The 24,298-nt window shown below is 46.5% G+C and overlaps 1 protein-coding gene across 1 annotated transcript in view; it reads left to right on the plus strand.

Annotated features, from left to right (window-relative positions):
• The first annotated feature begins 820 nt into the window (after positions 1–820).
• The window catches only part of NCAN (neurocan), a 75,524-nt gene continuing 52,046 nt past the window's right edge, over positions 821–24,298 (plus strand). The window contains exons 1-5 of the mRNA XM_084825700.1: positions 821–893; positions 11,925–12,326; positions 13,193–13,367; positions 15,843–15,970; positions 19,858–20,151. Coding sequence (XP_084681826.1) covers positions 821–893; positions 11,925–12,326; positions 13,193–13,367; positions 15,843–15,970; positions 19,858–20,151 — 1,072 coding nt within the window. The remainder of the gene's footprint in view (positions 894–11,924; positions 12,327–13,192; positions 13,368–15,842; positions 15,971–19,857; positions 20,152–24,298) is intronic.

The raw sequence follows: 24,298 nt of genomic DNA on the forward strand, positions 1-24,298 counted from the left end.
GCTCTTTTCTCTGGTGCTTTCCAGCTCTTTTATCTGGCTCTTTCCAACTCTTTTCTCTGGCGCGTTCCAACTCTTTTCTCTGGTTCTTTCCATCTCTTTTCTCTGGCGCTTTCCAACTCTTTTCTCTGGCGCTTTCCAATTCTTTTCTCTGGCACTTCCTAGCTCTTTTCTCTTGCACTTTCCAGCTCTTTTCTCTGGCTCTTTCTAACTCTTTTCTCTGGTGCGTTCCAACACTTTTCTCTGGCTCTTTCCAGCTCTTTTCTCTAGCTCTTTCCAACTCACACCCCAAACTCACACCTTGCACCAAAAAGAAATTGTGATATCCCCTGGCTGCATTCCTGATGCATAGTGAGGCATCATATCGCTAGCATGAGATGATTGGTGGCTCTAGCATGGCCGTATCTAAGCTGGCACCCACCAGATGTGTTGGACTACAACACCCATCAGCTTTGACCATCGTGAGGCCATTGTCCCAACACATTGGGAGGGCAACAGGTTGGGGAAAGCTTTGGAAGAGCCACAAAACATCTCATGCTAGCAGCCCAATGTCCGACTATGTGCCATGAATGCTATGGCCATGCTGGCTGGGAATGGAAAGGACTGGATGCGCCCGATCTCGTCTGGTCTCAGAAGCTAAGCAGGGTCAGCCCTGGTTCGTACTTGGATGGGAGACTGCCTGGGAATCAGGCTTTTGGACTGGATGGTCTTGTAGGCCCCTTCCCACCCTCTGATTCGATGATTCTATGATAGAAGTTTGTAACTGAGCCTTTGGGAATTCTATTGATTTTTTAAAAATGTATTTCTTCCTTCCAGATTAAGGATGGTCCATGTAATGGGAGATGTTGGCTGTTGGATCCTGCTTGGATACCTGCTGTTGCCTGTCTTGGTTCTGGGTAAGTGATGGAGATGGGAACGAGATGGAGCTGTCATAATTTGACCCAGGGGTCTCCAGTGTTGCACTCACAGGCATTCATGTACTCGCGGACACGTCTCTTGACGCCTGCCAAGCCATGAGGCTGGCCTGCTGCAAAACCAAGTGCTGCCCTCTGGTGCCATCTTTATTTGGGTTCCAGGGATGGTTTGGTATTTGGGAGCCCAGACCCCACTCTGCCTTGTCCTTTGGTTCTTGGGCAAATGACTTTTCTTTTAGCCTCCCCACTTTGCTTTCTGGGAAAGGAGTGTTTTGTGACTGGCCATGCCCACCACAGCAGCCATTTTATGAACCCCCTACCACAGCAGGCATTTTGTGACAGCACCCACAGCACTCACTCCAAATTCTAAATGTCCCCACCAACCCAAAAGCGCTGGGGATCAATCAAGGGAACTCATTGCCACAAGATGCAGTGGGTACTAAAGAGCTGCAGGGTTTTTTTAGTGGATTCTACAAACTCATGGAGGAGAGGTTAGTCAAAAGGTATTAGCAATAGTGGTGAAGTGGAACCACTTTCAGGAGGCAGTGTATCTCTGAATGCCAGGGGCTTGGGCCAAACAGAGAAGGACTGTTTTGTTCCTACCCTTAAGACACAATCTTATGCATGTTTACTCTATGGTGGGACATGGGAGAGGGCCCTCTCTGCTGTGGCCCCTGGCTGTGGAATGACCTTCCCTTGAAGGCCCAATTGGTGCAGACAGTGGTTTCATTTCAATGCCAAGTTAAAACATCACTTTTCACGAAAGCCTTTGAGGGCTAATTGAATTCCCTAAAGTAGCACACTGTTTTAACTGTTGTAGTGTTTTAGATTTTTAAATTGGTATTGGCTTGTTTAATGGTTTAATATGCTTTTAGCTGTTTGACTTATTTATTATTTTATACAGTTTAAATTGATTTTACCTGCACGCCACCCTGAGATCTTAATGATAGAGGGCAGGATACAAGTGTTATAAATAAATACATACGTACGTACGTACGTACGTACGTACGTAAATAAATAAATAAATAAATAAAATGTTTAGACAGAAAAAAGTCTGACAACTCCCAACATTCCCCAGCCAGTTTAGACTTTTTTGCAATGTCCTAATTGGGGACCATCTTTACACAGCATTCGCATGAAGCCCAAGCCAGAGGCTAAAGCTCATTCTGAATTTCTCCTCATTTCGACTTTCTCCCTGGTTTTCAGAGGTCCGAATTATGTGGAATTGATGCACTAGGGAGTCTCCACTGTACCATTTTTTAAGAAGAGTGCATGCAATTGTATCAAGGTTCTTTCTGATGTGGTAGTTCAGTCATACAAAAGGCATTAAGAGAAAATAAAAGTTGCAAAACACAAGTTCCTTTACCCTAGCTGTCCTTAGACTTTTCTAGACTGCTTCTTCCAGCTCTGGTCTTCTGACTCTCTCTTTTTATACCCTCCTCCCCCAAAACTGAAAGTACTGTTTCAAATCTGAAGAAATGAAACTTAACTAGGGAAGTGAAACTGAAACTTAACCCGTGAAATGAAACTACTCCTCCAAGGGATACCCCCTCCCAACAAAAATGTTGTTGTTGTGTTGTTCTTATTGTATTTATTAGTTACATTTCTATACTGCCCAGTAGCGGAAACTTTTAGGGTATGTTTCTACAGTGTTTATTTTTATTTGTATTATTTTACAGTTTATCTGTATTATTAATGAAACCGACTGCCCGGGGAGGCGGTTGGCTTTCCATTGCTGGAGCTGTTCAGGCAGAGACTGGACAGCTATCTGTCAGGGATGCTGGATTCCCTCACTGAGCAACAGTCTCAATTTGATGGTGTAAATGGCCCCTTCCAACTCTATAATTCTATGCTGATTATGGTTTATATTGATTTTGAGGTTATGGATTTCTCCATTTATGTGTATAAATTGCTTCAAGGCTGGTTTCTGTGGTGGGAAGCGATGATGATGGTGTGGAGGAGGAGGAGAGAATTTGGAGGAAGATTCCCATGTCACCTGAATCAACAAGTTGCTAAGAACAGTTCTGGATCTGACCAAAGGTCCATTTAGCACAGTGGACACATTTGCACAGTGGCCAGCCAGCCGCCCCAAATGGGAAGCCCACAAGTAGGGCATAAGTGCAACAGCAGTTGTTCTGCCTCTTACGGACCGGCAACCCATACATCTCATCTCCCTCTCCAGTGTCCCTACCATTCACTTTATTGATTTCTTTTACTAGACTGGGACTTTGGCATAGAATGGGACCAAAACTCCCTCAACAACCACTGTAAACAAAAAAGCCACCAAATGAACTGTAAGATGCAAGTGGCAAATAATGTACGGATAATTAACTATTAATGGAAACTGGAAGACAAGCATGAATAAGGAATGAAGGTACAAGAAAGGAAAGGCAGCTTCAAATACGCCATCCAGCTATGTCAGCCAGGGCATTTTTTTCCTTCTACCATTCAATGCCTGTTGAGATCCAATATCAGGTCTGAAACCTGGGCTTCCTGGTTGCCTCAGTCCCCCACATCCCCCACCCTTTTCCTAAAAATGTCAGGGTAGTTATATTAATGGGATAAAATAGAGGTAGGGAACCTGTGGTGCTCAGCCTAATTTCACAAGCCCTCTGCAAGCAAGCAGTTCACAACTCTGGCAAAAGGAATTTCTCCATCTCCTAGGAGGTCAGTGGGTGAGAGACAGAAGAAAAAAGCATTGGCAAAAAAGAGAGAAAGGCTTAGAGAGAGAAGGTACTGGAGAAAGAGAGAGAAAAGGGGTGGAGAAAGAGAGAGAGAAAGGCATAGAGAGAAGGGGTGGTAGGAAGAGAGAAAAAAGGTAGTGGAGAAAGAGAGAGTATAGGGGTTGGAGAAAGAGAGAGAGATGGGGTGGTAGAAAAAAGAGAGAGAGAGAGAGAAGAGGATGGAGAAGGAGAGAAGGAGTGGGGTGGAGAAAGAGAGAGGGGATGGAAAAAGAGAGAGAAGAGGTGAAAGAAAGAGAGAGAAAAAATGGGATAGCCATGCCCACTTTTGACTCTGCCCCCACCCACTAGTGGCTTAAGCTTTACTCACCATCGGCATGCAGCCTGCAACAGATTACCCCTTAGGAAATGTTGCCCTTTAAAAATGCAGTTATAACAGAAGCAAAAGGGAAAATGCGGGGGGAGGGGACAGCAGAAAAAAGAAAGAAAGAAAGAAAGAAAATAAAAAGGAAAGAACATGACAAAAAGGTATATCCATGGACACAAAAAGTGGACTTCTGGGAGCCCTAACCATTGCAAAAAGACTCACATTTCTTGGAAGGATAAACACTCACCACCTATCATTCAGTGGTCTGAAGATCTTACTGCTCTGGCTGTATTTGAACATAAATCCCACCATCCTAAATTTCATCTGGGTGCTTATTTAGATATATGGGCTGCTTATATTAATGTATTTGAAACAGAAGTGTCAGATCTTTTCCCCCCTCTTTTCTTTTTATTAATGGTGTTGTGAACAGTTATTGTGACTGGGAATGTGGCCTTTAACTGAATACCCCAACCTTCTCCAAACTGGTGCCCTCTAGATGTGTTCCTCCAGACTGCTTCCAGTGAATTAAGATGATGCTGTAAGGTGGAAAAGTACGTCTTGAGATCATCTGTCACAACCCGCTACCACTGCCCCTCTTTAAAGACTTCTGCCTTAGAACTTCTACATCAGCCCTCCCCAACCAAGCATCCTCCAAATGTGTTAGAATACAACTCCCATCATCCCCAGCTGGCATGGCCCATGTGGACACATACACGCTGCAGGCTTGCAAAATTGGTTTGAACTGCTGCTTCAATAATTGTAACTTAAAGACTGTTTATATGTTCTTCTCTGTAAGCTCATTTGTGAGAGGTCCTTGCCCTGCAAGGAAGACTAGAGAAAGATTTGAAAAGAAATAATTACATCCCTATTCTCTCCTGTCACCTTCCCTTTCAATACATTTGAGTCCATCCATTTGGCAAACCCACCCGCTTGGCAAACCCATCCACTTTGGCTCTGGCTTCTGCCCATTTTTGGCTCTGCCCATACCCACTGTGGACTCCCAAATAGGTTTCAACCAAGGTGCTGCAGACCTCAACAGAAAAGAAAAAGTTTCCCTACCCCTGGTATTTTTATTTTATTTTATTTGTTACATTTATATACAAAATTTTCCTCTCCCTTTTATGCTCACAACAACCCTGTGAAGTAGGTTAGGCTGAGAGCCAGTGACTGGCCCAAGGTCACCCAGTGAGCTTCATGGCCAAGTGGGGACTAGAACCTGGGTCTCCTGAGGCCCAGTCCAACCTTGTAACCACTACCCCACACTGGCTCCATCTATCTATATACATACACACACTGTAGTAAATCAGGCCATTACCAGCAACAGGAAACCTGGTGAATGATACAAACTTCCCTCTCAATCTAGGTGACTGTAACTTGGGGTCAGCAGATGAGTCCCAGCCTCCAACCCTGAGCTTTTCAGCATATCAGCTTTCTCCTGGAGCCTAATCCTGACATGCTAGTTTTCTACATGCAGGGACTTTGAGAAATCTCCCAGATTTTGAAACATTGCTGAAGTTTTGAGTTGGTGTGGAGTTTCCTAACCATTCTAGTTGAGAACCAGGGAGCAGATGCTCGTGCTGCCTCATCCTCTGGTCCTCAAGAGGTTTATCTGCCTCTGCACACAGAAACTCCACTTCACCTTCCTAGATGGTCTACACTGATAAGAGAGTTCTGTTCTTCATGTAGCTGCTGGTTTGCACACCCAGTGGGTCTCTCCCTAGAAAAGTGTGTGTGGGTCTCTATGGAGGGATCATAGCTCCATGGTACAGCACCTGCTTTGCACCCAGAAGGTCCCAGCTTCAATACCCAGCATCTCCAGGTAGGACTGAGAAAGACAAACACACACACACACACACATCAGGGAAAACTTCCTGACTGTTAGAGCATATGACAATGGAAGCAATTACCTAGGGAGGTGGTGGGCTCTCCACACTGAAAGCCTTCAAGATGAAGCTCAACAGCCATCTGTCAGAGATGCTCTGACTTGGATTCCTGCACTGAGTAGGGGATTGGACTCAATAGTCTTGTAGGCCCCTTCCAGCCCTACTTTTCCATGATTCTATGAAGCTCGACAGCCACCTGTCAGGCATGCTTTGACTTGGGTTCCTGAGCTGAGCAGTGGGTTGGATGTGATGGTCTTATAGGCCCCTTCCAGCCCTACTCTTCTAGGATTCTATGAAGCTCGACAGCCACCTGTCAGGCATGCTTTGACTTGGGTTCCTGCACTGAGCAGGGGGTTGGACTCGATGGTCTTATAGGCCCCTTCCAGCCCTACTCTTCTAGGATTCTATGAAGCTCAACAGCCACCTGTCAGGCATGCTTTGACTTGGGTTCCTGCACTGAGCAGGGGGGTGGACTCGATGGTCTTATAGGCCCCTTCCAGCCCTACTTTTCCATGATTCTATGAAGCTTGACAGCCACCTGTCAGGCATGCTTTGACTTAGATTCCTGCATTGAGCAGGGGGTGGACTGAATGGTCTTGTAGGCCCCTCCTGACCCTACTATTCTAGGATTCTATGAAATCCTGCTCCCTTATCCCAACAAGATGATGGCTGAGACAAGAGGCCACAAGGTAAGGTGATCTGATTCAGATCAGATTCAGGACCTTGGACAGTACTGCAGGGACTGGTCCAGAGGGGCTTAGCTTGCCTTCAGAACCATGGCTAGCAACCCCGTCGCTCCAACAACAGACAAGTCACCCCAACGCTGCCTAATGCAACTGGCAGAGTTTTGTAGCCTGGCTGGGGCGCTCCTCCTGGGAGCTCCACCCCATCAAGTGCTGCATGTGGCTTTCTTAAAGTGCCAGTACCCTTTTCTACATTCTCTGGCTTCTTCTGGGATGGTCAGGGTCTGAGGAGTTGGGGTTCTCAGACCAAAGCCCCTCCTCAGGGTCATAAGGCAGTACTACCTCTCTGGGATTTAGTGCACAGAGTGCAGAATCCAAGGTGCAGGGCCCTATTTGAAGGGGATGAGGGACCAGTCCTCAGTGCTGCTGCTGGAGAACTCAGTCACTCAGATTTCTGGGTCCTCAGCCATGACACAGGAAAGAGGTGATAGAAAAGACCCTTCCCTACCTGAGACCCTGAAGAACAGCTGCCAATCAGAGTAGACATTACTGAGCAAGATGGACAAATACAAGACAGCTTTGGTGTGTCTAGTTCTCATGGCTAGATTGCCTTATCTCACTCCACAAATTTATCTAACCCCTTTCTGAGAAGCCACCAGAGCCATCAGTCATCATCACATCCTGTAGTGCTGAGTTCCACAGGGGGATGATGTATCATGCAAAGGAGCATTTCCTTTGGAACCTAGAGCCAATTGGTTTCATTGGGCGACTCAAGAGTTCCAGATTGATGAGACTGGGTGAAGCCCAGTCATCTTTTGATTTGCATACACCGGTTCCCCCAGCAGAGCCAGAGAATGGAGTCAGTCTGTCTATCAAGGCATCAAATGTGTAGCCCAGCTCTCCTTCATGGAGCCCAGGCTGGCATATATGTTCTCCTCCCCATAGTCATAACACCCCTGCAAGCAAGGTTATGCTGAGAAACAATGACCAGCCCAGTATCACCCAGTGAGCTTTGTTGATAAGTGCGGACTTGAATCCTTGAGCCCTCTCTTTCTGCCTCCCTCTATCTCTATCTCTTTCTCCCCCCCCCCTGCCTCTCTCTCTGTGTCTCTTTCTTTTCCTTCCACCCACTCTCTCTCTTGCCACCTGCTCTCTCTCTCTTTCTGCTACCTTCTCTCTCACTCACTTTCCACCACCCTCTTTCTCTCACCTACTCTCTCTCCTTCTGTCTTTCTGCCACCACCCTTCTCTCTCTCTGCCACCCCCTTTCTCTCTTTCTACCACCCTCTCACTTTCTGCCACCTTCTTCCTCTCTCTCTCTCTCTCTCTTTTTTTTTTCTTCTGCCCCATCCAGCAGGCTACCAGGGGAAGGGCAAATCACTCCTGAACTCATCACTTGCAGAGGGCTTTTGGTATTAGGCCATGGGCCACATGAAACCAAATCAAGGCCCATAAGTTGCCCACCACTGCTCCAACCATCACATGCACCATCTCTCTTTCTGGATAGGTTTTCTGGTACCCAGAGGTTAGAACAAACCCTAGTCTTAGGCCATGTGATGTGGTTTAATTAGCTTAACTGCTAGCACAGACTAGTCCAGATTTTGAAATTCCAGTGCTTGGCTAGGTTCATTATTGCTTTAAATGAACAGGAGAGTGCTGCAGAGGCCAGTGAAACATCAACAGAGGCCCCGGCAGCCCAGAGGCCCCAACAGAGCCTTCAGAATGATCAACTTGGTTTCTCTTTGTTTCCTCTCCTCCTCTCCTCCTCTCCCCCCCTCACCCATACACACACACACCGCCATCCTCCCCTTCCTATAATTGGGTCCAGCTGGCTGTGGAGAAAAATCAATCAGAGGAATGAGCAATGACCCTATCGTACACAGAGAGATGATTAATTTTACTGTAGCAAAGTCCAGAGAGAGGAAGACGTGTCTTTCTTGGCTGAGAAAATCTGCTCCTGTGACCAGCTAGAGGGAATTTGGGGGCTAAGAGACCTGATATGTCCATCTTAGCTCCTTTCATTGCTGCAGGTTGAGCCTAGAAGCATGCTTCCCTCCAAACCTGACCATCATGAGAAAGGGCATCTCCAAAATTGTACAGATTCCTTCCTAGATTTTAGAGTTCCAGGTCCCTCCTATCTTGTTTTCAAAATGGAGCCAACACATTCAAAACCCTCTGTTGTTCCTTTTAAATAAAATTTGGGATGTTTGAACTAGAGATGGGGGAAACATTCACTCAGTTCACATTGTAATGCAAGTTTACCTAATCTCTCACTTTTGAACCCCTATGGAAACTGAAACTCGGTTATCCTTCGAAATGTGCACTTCTCCAAATTTGCAGTTGGATTCTCTAATAAAAATGTGTCCCAACATGTGCATATGAGGGAAAATAATATTCAAAAATGCATTATGTTCAGAAAATTGCTTGCAACAAATTTGTATATTAGGCAATAATGCATACCAAAGTGCATGCATTCGGGGAAATGTGTACAAAAATGCTTATGAATTTTCATGCAAACTTTTAAAAAATCTCAGAGATTGGAAAAAATGAATTTATGCCTGCAGAAATTCTCAAAGTTCAAGACATACCAAACTAAAGCTTGGAAAAATGACAAACTGTGAGAAACTGAAACTGACCAGTTCATCCATCCCTAGTTTGTACAGAGCGCTGCGCATGTCCAGTTCACCACAGATCTCAGTAGCAACTTTCACCCTCCATTTTATTACTGACATGCACCCATATGCACTGATAAAACACTGCACTAAACCTCAATTTGACTGCACGTGAACATGACTGTATTGAGATTCTTGGAGAAGGGGGGTTACCAAGGTGCAAGAGCTCATGTGTGCAAGCTGCTTTTAAGAGTTGCATTGGATGGACAGGCTTTAAAATACCTCAAATACAGTTCAGTGTAAGCGACTGCAAAGTGATACATAGCGGGACAAAAAAAATCTTAACTTCACTTATACACTGATGGGGTCTGAGCCAGCAATGACTGGTGATGAAAGGTTTCTGGGGGATGTGGTAGACAGCTCCATTAAAATGTTGACCCTGCATGCTGTGAAAAAGGCAAATTCCATTTTGGGGACCATTTGGAAAGGGACTGAAAATAAAACTGCTCTTATACAAATGCTTATTGTGTACTGCTCTCATGCAACCTATGGTGGGACCACACTTAAAATACTGGGTACAGTTCTGGTTGCCACATCTCAAAAAGGGATATGGTCAAAGTGGGAAAGGTGCAGAAAAAAGACAACTAAAATGCTTGGGGGCCTGGAGCAACTTGATACCTTGACCCACGGTGCTAACATCAAGACTGGATTACTGCAATGTGCTCTACGTGGGGCTGCCTGTAAGGCAGGTCCAGAAGCTGCAACCTATGTGAAATGCAGCAGATCATCTGTGCTGCTATGCCTTTTATAGGGATATGATCAGCAGCCATCTGATTTATCTCCAAGCTGCCTTATACCATCTCAGCCCATTGGTCCATCTAGGTCAGTACTGGCAGCAGTCTTCAGGATTTCAGACGCAGGTTTCTTTCCCAGCCCTATCTGGACATGCTAAGGAGTGAATCTGGGAGTTTCTGCATGCAAAGCAGGGGCTCAAACACACAGCTCCAGTTCTTTCCTACATCAGGTTGCAAAGAGGCAGAAAAAGTTGGTGCTCCCACATGCAAGCAAACAGAGTCATGTGTTCTGCAGCTCAGAAGACAGAGAGGGTATGTGTGTGACGAAGCAATGCTTAATGAGATATTTGGGGTGTTAAAAGTACACAAGGGTCCTTGTTATCTAAAACAGGAATGGGCCGACTTTGAGCTTGAACGATAGACTTTGTTTTCTGTTGGAGGTCCAGGAGCAAAACAGCAGTCAAGGAGGCAGACACAGAATGGTGTTATACGGTGCCTCTGAGCACATGCTCAGTGCAGGACTTAGTTTTCACTGCTGGAGCTGGTGCACGCACACAGATCCTTTCACACACAAATCTACTCCTATTTAAGCTGTCTTGATTTCAGCAGCCTAATTTATCAGGGAAGGGGGCCATTTATTTATTTATTGCTTGCTTGCTTGCTATAGTTGAACCGTGGGGAGCTGGAAACCCATGCTGATCTGCTGTCAAACCCCCAGAGATCCTGATGTAGACTCTGCATGCCCCTGATCTACCAAGTGCAGGAGGCAGTGGGTGTGTGGGTGGGTCAGAGGAGTGGGGGGATTTAAACAAGAAATGATCACCAGTTTGGCTAGGGCAGAGGTTCAGAACCCCAATCCCAGGCGACAAATCCAGCCCACCCGGGGTCTTAATCTCCAGTCCCAATCCAGTCCTCCAGGGTTTTTCAGATAGCCATGCCCCTTTCCCCCGGCCACACTCCCTTTCTCCTAAGCCCCAATTGTTCAGTGGTTTCCTGGCTTTTGTGCAGTTTTTCGCCCATTCCCAAAGCTTGAAATGCTTCTCCTATGGCTAAGTTACTGGCAGGAAGAGCTTTAAGATAAAACATGCTGGTATTGGGGGGGTTGGCCCTGCCCCTTTTGCCTTTGGCCCCTCCCGCCACTGGACCGCAACTGCTGAAGTCCAGCCTTGGGGCTAAAAGAGGTTCTGTGACAGTGGAGGCTGGAGGCTCTGATTTCAGTGGGGCTGTGAATCCACTCCGGGTTTCAGTCAGAACCAGTCAGAACTCTAAAGCAGCTCTCCAAGGTGCAGATAGCTCCTTTAGAGTTCTTTTTTTTAAATGTATTTTTATTTATTTTATCTTTATAAATGAAATAAACAATACCAAAATTGCCAACAGTCTGATCAATACTACAATTTCCCAGCAATACAATATTCTGATGAGGACACCACAATAACAAAGACAGAAGGAAAAAGAAAAAGAAAAAAGAAAAAGGGAGGAGAAAAGGAAGTGAAGAAAAAAGAAGATTCTTTCCCCCTTCCTCCCCCTCTCCCTCCCCTTTAAAGAATTAAGTTTAAACTCCAATACCCCCCGGCCTCGGATGCCATTCTATTTTAAAAACCATATCTATAACCTTAACAATCTTACAGTTTAATAAACAACCTTACATTTCAATATCATATCATCAATCTTATATCAAAGAAACAGGTCTACAATTCATTCCCAAGAGCCTATATTAGTAGTAGTAGTAATAATAAATAGTGTGAATAAACTATATATATATATATATCTGTGAATCCACTCCGGGTTTCAATCAGAACCAGTCAGAACTCTAAAGGAGCTCTCCAAGGTGCAGATAGCTCCTTTAGAGTTCTGCCTGGTTCTGACTGAAACCCGGAGCGGATTCGCCACCCCATGGACATCGGAGCCACCAGCCTCCATTGTTCTGTACCCCAGGGATCAAGTATGCCTGTGATATGACTGTTCCTGTTTCACCTCCACCTTTGGCTTGCAGGTTCCCAGGACAACGGGAAGGTGATTCACATCAACAAGATCCACCATCAACCACTTCGGGTTGGCCTGGCAGAGCCCGTGTCCCTACCTTGCCTCTTTCTCTTGCAACCATCCACCTCCCTCGGGCCCAATGAACCATCTGACCTGCCACGCATCAAGTGGAGCAAAGTGCAGTCGGCCACAGGGCAGCCGGAGGACGTCTCCATTCTGGTGGCCAAGGACAACGTGGTGAAGATCTCCAAGGGCTACGAAGGGAGGATCTCGCTGCCGGGATATCCCCACCACCGCTACAATGCCACCCTCTTGCTCTTGGCCACCCGGGCCAGCGATGCCGGGCTTTATCGCTGCGAGGTAGTGGCCGGGATCCATGACGAACAAGATCTGGTACCCCTGGAAGTCACAGGTGAAACTGGCGGGGGCATGGCTGGGCAATGATAAGTAGGGATGTCAGAGACATCCACAGCGGAATCAGATGAGTTTGGATTTCTGTGAATCTGACCCACAGAGTCCACAGCAGACAGCTTTTCCTGAGTTGCATGGATTCCATGGACTTGTGGGCAGGTGTTGTTGGGTTTTTTTACTTTCTGGAATTTTATGCAGATTTAGTCATAGAAAAATATGTAAAATTAAAAAACACTGCCCAAAAATGTGCATTTTGGCCATAGGCTAAAGCATGAAAATGCTCATTTAGGGAGGGGATTTGCACAAGGTGGAATTGCACAAATGTGAATTTGCATGAATTCAGAGAATTGGGAAAAACGATTCCATCAACAACTGGACAACAGAACAAAGGCACCCACCAACCAGCAAAATGCTGACAGAACGGATTTTTACAAAATCTGTATATCCCTAATTATAGGAGTCAGGACCCAAGACCCATAGGACACCAATCTGCATAATGTTTGCATAACGGCCCGTGGACCTGCAGTTTCCAAACCCCATTATAGAGTAGCACCAGGCCCAGGGCGTTCTCAAGGTTTGCAGAAGTACAAAAAAAGTAGGAAAATATATATCCTCAGGTGGAGAGACCATAAACAGCCCAATGGGGACTGGGCATGTTTAGGGGTACAGAATGCTGATTGTTTGGCGGTAGGTGGAAGCAATGAAAACTCAATGGGAGAATGTAAGAGTACCATGGGGGAGGGTATGGCCGGCTAGAAGAACACCAAAGAGGAGCACCATTTTGTTACAGCTCTCACTTGCCTTTCATTCACACCTACTTGTCCTCTCTTTCAATGCTTGACCCCCCCCACACACACACACACACAGGTGTGGTTTTCCACTACCGAGCTCTCAGCAATCGTTATGCATTGACCTTCTCGGAGGCACAGAAGGCCTGTAAGGAAAACTCCGCAGTCATCGCCTCCCCTGCCCACCTCCAAGTGGCGTTTGAGGATGGGTTCGACAACTGTGATGCAGGGTGGCTCTCTGACCGCACTGTCAGGTATGTGGGAAAATGTACATTCTGACTATGTTGATTTACAAGGGACAATTCTGATTTTCTAGCACTGGTCCCTGGTAATATATTAATTTGTACTGATTTATTTTCCTTTTAGGGTTTTTGGTTTTTAAAAATTTTTTAGTGTGCACTACTGTTCTACAAATATCAGCCCCCTTCCCTGGTTCTTTAGATATTAAATATCTGAAGGAGGACAGATGTATCTTGAGCCCTTCACAGGGTGATGCGGCAGCAAAAAAGGCTAATGCAATGACAGGCTGCCTAATAGAACCATAGTTTCCAAACGGGAAGTAATCATTTGACTTTATTCTGCATTAGTCTGACCTCATCTGGACTCTTGTGTCCAATTCTCAGTGCCACATTTTAAGAAGGATATAAACCGGGGTGGGCAACTTTGGGGAGCCAGAAGGCAATTTTTGGCCCTCTTGCACACACACCCTGCAGGCCGCAGTCTCCCCAAAACTGAATTTTTTAAAAAGCGTTACCCCCAAAATGGCATCTGGAGCACTACAGACCTCCAAAAAGGTCAAATCTAGCTTATCTGCAAGCTAAATGCGATCCTTTTAGGGTTCTGTAGCAACTACTGAGTCCTAAAAGGGTCAAATCTAGCTTGCACAAAAAAGGGTAAAGACTTTTTTTCTGCTGCCATTGCAGAGGATAGCTCTAGAACAAAGGGTCTTAAGCTATAGGTGAGTAGATTACAGTTGAGGGTTATGATAAACTTCTTGTTTTAGAAACAGGGATGCTTTCAAAATTCTCTCCAGCTTTTTGAGATCTTAATTTCCTGGCTTTGTTTCTGAAGTGGAACTGAAGCATTCAAATTCACCCATCATTCCGTTTCTTCTCCCCATCCCCACCCCCATTTCCAAATTATCTACAGACCACTGCTGCACCCACTGTTTCTCCTGCCACACCCTTCTCTCTCTTTCTGCCAGCTGCTTCTCCCCCCGCCCCAATTTCTGCCACTCCTCTCTCTCTCTCCTTCCCTCCCCCCCAACTTCTCTGCCTCCCCCCTCTCCCTCTCCTGTGTTCTCTTCGTTTTCTTTTCCACCTAGCAGGCTGCTAGGGGAAGAACAGATTATTCTTGCCAGAGGTCTGAACTGAGCGTTTACAGAGGGCTTTTTAAATTAGTCCGAGGGCTGCAGGTTGCCCACCCCTGGTTTAAAGATTCTTATGGTCAATGCTTTAAGGTTTTCTGTGATTGTTTATACCATTTAGTATGGTCACTGCTTTAAGGTTTTGTAAGACAGGGTGTAGATTGTTTATGAATATTTTAAGGGGGTCTGGATGAGAATTAATGGAATCTGGGATGTTTATTATCCTCTAAGGTTTGTGTTAATAAAGTTAGGGTTAAATAACCTTAATGGCTTATTTCTTGGGAATTAATTCTCCAGATCAAGTTATATTTCTGAATGTATAATAAAGTAATTGTTAAGACTGAATAAAGGTTTGTTGCTGCTGTTGCTTTAATGCAGAACAGTATGTCACAGTTTGGGTTCCTTCCATTCACTTAGGCCTTTTCCCCATTATATTGCCAATCTTCATGTGTGTATTGCTCAGACACTGCAGCATATGGTTGTATCAGGATATGTACAGCCATATGTATGGTTGCACTGAGATTCATTCGGTGTGGTGTTTAACCGATGCGCAGCAGCGCATGTGTGCAATGGCAAGGCGCGACACAAGAAGCATGAAAATTGCATTTTCCCCACATTGTGTCTTATAAAGGCACACATGAGCATTGGTAAAAGGTGGGGCAGAGATGCTAGCACAGCCTTCCCTTCCTGGGTGCCCTCCAGATGTGTTGGACTACAACTCCCAGTATCCCCAGTCATTATGTAGCCCAACGCATCTGGAGTGACCCAGGTTGGGGAAGTCTGTCATGGAGCCGCAAATCATTTCATGCTAGAAGTACAATGCCTGACTATGCCCCATGAATGCAACAGCCATGCTGGCTGGGGGTGATAGGACTTATAGTCCAACACATCTGGAGGCGCCTGGTTGGGCTAGTGAATAGAAGGAACAGCACGTGCACTGATACCTAAACTGAGTTTAGACATTCTCCTGGTTAAACTGGAATTAGGGAAGATTAGAAATAAAGGCAGAGCAGCGCAGAGGAGCAGTGCAGCAACCGAACTGGGGACATTGGCTCATCCCGTGTTATAAGAGGCTGCTTTTCTATCACAGCTTTGAAGAAGCAGACCTTTAGAGATGGCCCCCGCCAACTAATTGCAGTTCACACTGACATCAAGGGGGGCTCCCTGTGATGCGTGCCACCCCGATTCCCCCCTCTCCCCCATCCACACTTCTGCTTGAGTCTTTGTTGTCTGCCCTTGTTGCAACAAAGGCAATTCTGCAGAGGAGCCAAATCCCACCACATCCTTTTCTTTGGCAAAGGCTTCTTGGAAGATCCTTGAATTTCTCTCCTGTCTTCCCTTCCCCCTACCGTTCCCAACACAGGTATCCCATCACCCTTTCGAGGCCCGGCTGCTATGGAGACCGCAACAGCCTCCCAGGGGTTCGGAGCTACGGCGAGAGGGATGCCATGGAAGTGTACGACGCCTATTGCTACTCGAAAGACCTTCAAGGCAAGTCACCAGTAGTGGATGCAGTCTACCATTGTGCAGCTGAAACTGATCATGCAGTAAAAAAAGAAAGAAACAGGAAGTGGGGAGGATACTGTGCTTTATTCACAAACTAGTGAATGGACCCAGTTTCACACAGGTTGGAACAGCCCTCAGTTTGGAACAACGACGCCTCCAAGCAAACTGACACAGCTGTCAGAGTTGGACATATCATACCCACCCCATCTGAGTGAAGCCATGCCCACTGACACCCCTAGCCACAGCCCCTGCCATGGCACACCCATATCCCCCTGAGGGAGGGGTCTGCCCACTCCATTTTCCAGAGGGTGGGCTGCTCCACAGCAGTGGGGCAGGCGCAGACATATAACTCCATCCTTCAGCCTACTAATCTCCCCTCAGTTCAAACTGTATAGACTGCAAAGCTATCTGCTGGTTAGGGAAGTCTGCCACCTAGTGACTGAAGATGTTAGTGTAGGCTTCAAACACAATTTCAATTAATTAAGGGTGCAATTTGATCAATTGTGCCTTTGATGATCATACTTGGAGGCTTCCAATCATCCAGTTCAGGGTGGGAGGAGCAGCAGAGGTGATTTTCGCCTCCCATCCTCCCACCCTGCATTTTTCACTAAATTGGCTTTTTTGCCCATCTAGCAAAGGCGTTTTGCAGGGGGAGGGAAAGGAGGTTGGAGGGGGCTCAGGATAAATCATATCCTGGCCTATCCAATCTCCTCCCCTCCCCACCCACTGGAATGCCCCCTTTTGCCTCTCTCCGAGGTGGCTTTTCCAACCTCAGAGGCCAGCTGGCACAGTTCTTTCCGCACCGGCTGCAAGGGGTCAGGGGAGGGGATCAGATCTGCAACTCCCCCTTCCGAGGTTAGAGCACTTCAGAGGGGGGAAATCCCTGTTATCCTTTGGCCCCTAGACATTGTCCCATTGCTCCCTAAAATGAATGATTAAAAAAAAATAATAATAACCCAGACATGAACAGCCCTAGGGTCATCTTGGTATGCATGCCAAGGTTCCGGTGTCTAGGTTTCAAAGACTTGGTGCTGTGGCACTGATGGGTGGATGAACAGACAGTCAGACATCCTCTTTTATTATTATTACTGCCCTTTGCAATGTGCCAGTGGGTGTGAATTCCTCTGACCCAAAATAGGAGATGTGTGAACATTCCAAAGCCATTATCCATATGTAGCTAAAAGGGCACCAACCGTACAGAAGGGGGAGGTAGCAGGAGGCTTGCGAAAACTCCACATCTTTTGGGAAAAACACACATGCCAAGGCTGCAGTCCTACAGTCCCTGGATCCATAGGATTTTTTGAGGGTGGAGAGAGAGATCCAGCCCTCGGATGCTCCTTCCCAGCCACTACGGACTCCTTGGAAGCCCTGACCTCTCTGACACTGGAGAAAAAAGCATCCTCCACAGCTCTCCTGGCACGCAATCCAGCTCCTGACCTATGCCAGATCTGGAATTGGTGTAGATCCATTCCCTACCATTGGTTTCAGTGGGAGGCAGTTGGTAAAAAAATAAATGGCCCAGGTAGAGGAAAACCATCTAGGCTTTAACCAGTTAACCAATTTCAATACACAGGCAGCTTATCAAAACACAAATACTTGGGCCTATTAAATATATAGTTTACAGTCAGGGTAGGCATCAAGGGTAGGCGTGGTCCCACACTGCTGCAGCGGCCCACTGACAAGGGCCCCCTGGAGTGTCTCATCCTCTTCCCCATTGCAACCTGCTGTTTCACCTGCCTCTCACTCTGGCCCAGACAAAGGTGGTGATGGAAAGGAGGAGCAGGAGATGCCATGGCCCACTTGCTTCCTGGCTCTCTGCCCATCAAGCAAGCAAGTGGGAGCCATGATGAGAAAGGGGAGGAGGAGGAAGGGTAGCAGGCGACAATGATGGCGAGAGGGGAGACTCACTGAGACATGGGGGCCTTTGAGGGTGTCTTGCCGAAGGAGCCTCCAAAACCTGCAGTCAACCTTGTTTGCAGTGGTCTACAATTAAAAAGCAAAAGCCACCACTCATTGCGAAAGGAAAGACCAACTTTCACCATCCAAAAATAACGATGCAGAGACACACCAGCACCAAAATGGAGTAGAAATCTTTAAAAGCCAAAGCCGAAACAAGCCCTTAATTCTCCTCCCTGGCAGTTATCATTTTTGCTCTTCCCAATTAAAGGCAGCTTTAGTCGATTGATGGTTTCCATCAAAACCACCCAAAGTGTGCCAAGGGTCGTACCCGGCACTCATCTATCAGCTTTTGACATCTGAATTTTGACATTTCTACCACTATACATTTGGACTATGGGATGCCAGTTCCCCACCAGCAAACCCACAATGTGAAAGTGTCCAAGAAGGTTTGCCTTCAGTTAATTTCTGACTCTTCTGGCCCATTAGAAATGAGATCCACACACACCACACACTCACTGGCCCCAAGAGAATCTTGAAGGATTGTTGCCTTGGGAGAGTTCTCCCCACCTCCTCCATCAAAACCAACTGAAATAGCCCCTTTCAGCAGCTCTCAAAAAGCTTTCCTAATGAAATGAAAGGCGCCGTCAAAAAAAACCCCATCGTAGCTTCTCCTGAGAGCCCAGAGGGGAAAATCACGAGGAAGCGTCGCTTTGATAAATCGGCCATGCATGGGCACTTCTCCTGTGTCCATCTGGAGAAAAGGAACAGCAAACAAAGGGTAACTTATCATGTCTCAGCTTTGTTGCTTAAGTAATGACGATTTGTCAAACGTGGCAGCCCCAGAGCTTGACGGATGCCTCTCTGAAGCTCAGGGAGACCTAGGGATGGAGATGGATGTAATGTTTTTGGAGGAGTGAGACCATTTTGAAAACAGCCCCACCACCTCTGTTAGAAATGTACCTTTTCCTGTCCTGTGGCATGCAGCGGGGCGGGGGGGGGAACAGTTTTCTACGTGGTTGCTTTGAACTTAGATAATTTGATGGAGCATAGGCCTGTCAGTGGCTACGAGTCATAATGGCTATGTGATATTACCTCTAGGATTAGAGGCAGTGCACCTCTGAACACTAGTTACTGAGGAACATAAGCAGGAGGATATATTGCATTCATGCATTGGGACTTCCCATGGTCATCTGGTTGGCCACTGTGGAAACAGAATACTAGAGTAAATGGACCTTTGGACTGATCCAGTAGGGCTCTTATATATCAAAATGGTGAACTCTTTTACAATTTTATAAATAGTAACTAAAGTAACTGTTTATTAATTATTTATGTAAACTGCTGGTATCCTGCTTGATATCCTAAGGTCTCTAAGTGGTTTACATTAAAAAATACATCAAATGCAATGGGATGCAATGCAAAAACCTGTGTAAAAACAGTATAAAATAATATATACGTTAAAAATGTGACAAGAACAGTAGGACTGTTAATAATTATTTATGTAAACTGCTTGTATCCTGCTTGATATCCTAAGGTCTCCAAGTGGTTTACATTAAAAAATACATCAAATGCAATGGGATGCAATGCAAAAACCTGTGTAAAAACAGTATAAAATAATAAATACATTAAAAATGTGACTGAACATCCAGTGGTTTCTCTTCTTTTTGCACTCCCTCGCCCCCGCCCCCGTTATAATAGGCCGAAATGCCTCAGGCCCAGATATTGGCAGTAAGAGCTTTAAGCTACAATATGTAGGCATTTTATGCTAATTTGGCCCTGCCCCCTTTCCCTTCGGCCCTTCCCATCACAAAAATGCAGCCCCTTGAGAGTTCCTTTGAAAAATCCGGCCCTCGGGATGAAAGAGGTTCGACACCCCTGTTGTAAAACTATTCGCAAATGTGTTCTGATAGCAAACCAGTGGCAAAGTGTTGGTTTGCGAACAGAACCTAAGCATGTGACTTTCTTCCTTCTTTCAGGAAAGGTATTTTATGCCTCCAGCCCTGGCCGGCTGACATTTCCAATGGCCCAAAAGTACTGCCTGAGCCGGGGGGCTCAGCTGGCTACCACGGGGCAGCTGTACCTCGCTTGGAGGGAAGGGCTGGACCAGTGCGACCCAGGCTGGCTTGCCGACGGGAGCGTCCGTTATCCGATCCGAATCCCCCGGAAGAAGTGCGGAGGGGAGGACCCCGGTGTGAGGACTGCCTACCAGTTCCCGAACCGGACAGGCTTCCCGGATCCGATGTCAAAGTTTGATGCCTACTGCTACAAAGGTAAAAACAGACACACACACACACACAAATCAATGTACAACCTGATTGGATGTGTTGCATTTGGTCACCTCTGCTTCCTGCAAGCAATTTTATCCTTGCAACACTGGCTGGGAGGTTAAGTTAGGCTGGGAAAGAGTGAGAATGGCTTGGCTGAGGCTTTTGGAGGCTTCCCAAAATTGAATTTCTCCCTGCATTTCGGCGTTCCAAATTGTCTGTGGGGGACAGTGTGGAAAGGATGCATTCCTCCATCATTCCATGTTTAATGTTCCCAATTTTGTAAAATATAGCATTGGCATAGCCAGAAGCTGCCCTATATGCCGTCAGACTATTTCTTGGTTTCTTGTGTTTATATCCCACTTTTTTTTCCTTCCAACATGCCCAAGGCAGTATACATGCAGTGGAGGCTGGTGGGTCCGATGTCAGTGGGGCAGTGAATCCACTCTAGGTTTCAGTCAGATCCAGTCAGAACTCTAAAGGAGCTCTCCAAAGTGCTAAAACCATGTTGGAGATAGGGTTCGGCACCTTAGAGAGCTCCTGTAGAGTTCTGACTAGTTCTGACTGAAACCAAGAGCTTATTTACTGCCCCACTGACATCGGACCCACCAGCCACCAGCCTCCACTGTGTACATGATCCTCCTCCTCTCCCTCTTCATTTTATCCTCACAACAACCTTGAGAGGTAGGATAGGCTGAGAGTCAGTGACTGACCCAAAGTCACCTAGTCAGTTCCGTGGCCAAGGAGGGACTAGAACCTGGGTCTCCTGAGTCCAGTACAACACTCGAACCACTACACTACAATGGCTCTCTACCTATTGGTCCATCTAGTATTCTCTACTTCAGGCATGCACAACCTGTGGCCCACGGGCCTCATGTGGCCTTCAAGGCCTTAGTTGTGGGTCCCTGACCCTGATGGCCAAATTCCACACATACACATGCATACATACACACACACACACACACACACTATTGCAGTCTTCTCACTGTCTTATTCCCTGTGGGATGGGGAATATGTGTGTGAATGTGTGTGATTAAGTGTGTGCATGCAAGGGCCTGCCCCCCTGCTCCCCCACCCCGCAACCAGTATCACATGCAGCCCTTGGGGCTGAAAAGATTGTGCACCTGTGATCTACTTGGGCCATCACTCACTATCCAATTCTTTTTTAACTGGAGATGCCAGGGATTGAACCTGGAACCTTCTGCATGCAAAGTGGGTGCAATATCACTGAGCCATGATCCTTCCTCAGTTGGCATTGTTCCCCCGCCACTCCATTGTTAATACAATGGAGAGGAGGGGAAACGATGCCAACTCCATTGTTGATACAATGGAGAGTCAGTGTGGTATAGTGGCAAGGGTGTTGGACTCGGAGCAGGGAGATCTGGGTTCTAGTCCCCACGTGGCCATGGAAGCTCGCTGGGTGACTTTGGGCCAGTCACAGACTCTCAGCCCAACCTACCTCACAGGGCTGTTGTTGTGAGGATAAAATGGAGACAAGGAGGCTAATATAAGCTACCTTGGGTTCCTTGCAAGCGGAAAAAAGGCAGGATATAAATGCAATAAATAAATAATTGAATGAATGACTGAATGAATGAATGAATGAATGAATAAAACATTCCTTCAAATGGAGAAACTGGCTCTGGCAGGTTAAGAAAGGAACTTAGGCAAAATTGACAGAGGAAAGGACTGTCACTGGCTGAGAACCCTGCTAGCTAAACAGGTCCGCCTTGTTCAAAGGGAGTCGACCTTTGAATAGTGATGTTGGAGATATCCATTTGGGGGATGAGCTTCGATGGGATTTCCTAAGTTCAGCTCTGTGGACCTCATTCTTATTGCTGCTATGGTGCCCGACTCAGTCTGCGGTGAGTCGGGCCAGTTTGCAGACTTTCCAGGCATTTTGCACATTTTTCCCTGTAGGATCTTCAATTTGTGGAAATTGCTGCGCGGTTTGCACAAAGTTCTGAGCAATTTGAGGAAATTCTGGCTGAATTTGCACAAATTACAGCTGAATTTGCACAAATTGCTCAGACATTTGCTCAAATTGTTCAGAAATTCACAAAAGGGTTCAGAAATTTGTGCAAATTGCAGAACCTGCAAAAACATGTGCAAAAAAAGTTCCCAGAGTTCAGAGAAAAGCCCACAGCTCAGGTCGCAAACACTAATTGAGTTGTACATGCCACGGAACTCCGTTGTGTCAAAAGAGAAATGGATTTCCCAGCCATGCACATGCCTACCTCTGAATACAAAATGCTGAAGACACATCACACTTTTTGTTCATTCCTGCTTAATGGGTGCACTTCTACATCCCGGCGCATGCACGGCCTCCCATCCACCCCCAGATAATTTCCTGGGATAACAGCCAGGGAGGGACTTTGGGAACAGAAAAGGCCAGTATTTAAGACTGCCCCCTCTGCACCCACCCATCCAGCCCAGCCTCAACCACATCTCCGTGGTACTGGTGGTAAACAAGTATAGGCACTCTGTTTTATTAAAGGGAAGGGAGTTTGCGACACAGCCCTCTCGCTCCCTCTCGCCAGCAGATGCTTTATAAATCACCCGGTGTTGGTAAAGGACGCTCCAGCAGCTTTGGCTGACGAGAAGAAAATTGAATCTCAGGGCCCCTGGCCAGCTTGCATCTCAAAGCGTCTGGAATGATTGCACCTTAAATTGTGCCAGCTTGGAGAGGAGGTGGGAGAGAACAGTGCTTGCAAGGCATTGCTAAGGGAGATGTCGCAGTTCATTGACTTTGCATGCAGAAAGTCCCAGGTGTGGAGTGTCTGTGTGTCCTGCTTTGTAGAGGGCAGCCCTGTCTTTGCAGGTGTCCTCTATCATGCTCCCTGGTGAACCTCTTTCTTGATGGAAGAGCAGAGATACGATTTGGGTGCATTGTGCAATCTGGCTGTGTTTTGCATGGCACATCCTGCTGCACGTTTCAGATTTGTAAGTGATTGGGAAAAGGCACAGCAGCAGGCAAATTGTGGCCCCTCCAGATGATGGTGAACTCATATCAGCCCCAGCCAGCATGGCCAGTGGTTGAAGATGATGGGAGTTGTGGTCACTAACATCTGGTGGGCCATGGATCCTCATCCTGGAAGAAAGAAGGACTAGGGATCTGTTACTTAGGCAACTTTCTAAGGCACTGTGGATATCCACAGTGCTGTAATAATCATATTGGATACTGACAAATGGTGGCATGGTGGCAATCTGCAACATTTTTCTCTCATTTTTTTTTTCAAATGCAGCAAGTTTCTAGTCATCAAGGATGCAAACATAAGCCTGAAAATCTGTGGACAAAGTTGGATGGGGTGGAAGGGTTGAGCAGAATTTCTAGCAGTTGTTCCTGCCTTCCGCTAACAAAAGTGGTATCGACAGTGCACCATTTGTATAACTGATACAGGTTGGAGAATTCGTGTGTGTCATAGCTCACTGGCAGAGCCCCTGCTTTGCATGCAGAAGATCCCAGGTTTGATACCCGGAATCTCCCGGTAGGGCTAGGAAAAACTCCTGCCTAAAACCTGGTAGAGTTGCTTCCAGTCAGTGTCCACAGTACTAGGCTAGATGGACCAAGGGTCTGACCCAGTACAAGACAGTTTATTATGTTCCTATTTGAATCAGCCCTTTGTTCAGAACCATGAGGACTAGAATCTTTCCTTACCTTTAGGGGAAATAACCCTAGGGAGTGGGTCTGACTGTGTATAAGGCAAGTTTCTATGTTCCTGTGTCCTTTCAGACCCTGGGATAGTATCCAATGTTAGTCCTATGTAGAGTACAGAAGGGTTGGAAGGGGCTTACAAGGCCATCGAGTCCAACCCCCTGCTCAATGCAGGAATCCAAGTCAGAGCATCCCTGACAGGTGGCTGTCCAGCCTCACCTTGAAGGCCTCCAGTGTGGGAGAGCCCACTGCCTCCCTAGGGAATCGGTTCCATTGTCGTATTGCTCTAACAGTCAGGAGGTTTTTCCTGATGTTCAGCTGGAATCTGGCTTCCTGTAACTTGAGCCCATTATTCCATGTCCTGCACTCTGGGATGATCAAGATGAGTAGACCCACTGAATTGCAATAGTCTTCAGTTAGTCATGACTAACTTCAGTCCCGTTCATTTCAGTGGATCTACTCTGCATGGGACTAATATTGGATACAACCTCTGGACTTGAT

This window comes from Heloderma suspectum, chromosome Z (assembly GCF_057233095.1).
Source record: "Heloderma suspectum isolate Gila_16-S chromosome Z, 16-S_ref, whole genome shotgun sequence".
Lineage (NCBI taxonomy): Eukaryota > Metazoa > Chordata > Lepidosauria > Squamata > Helodermatidae > Heloderma > Heloderma suspectum.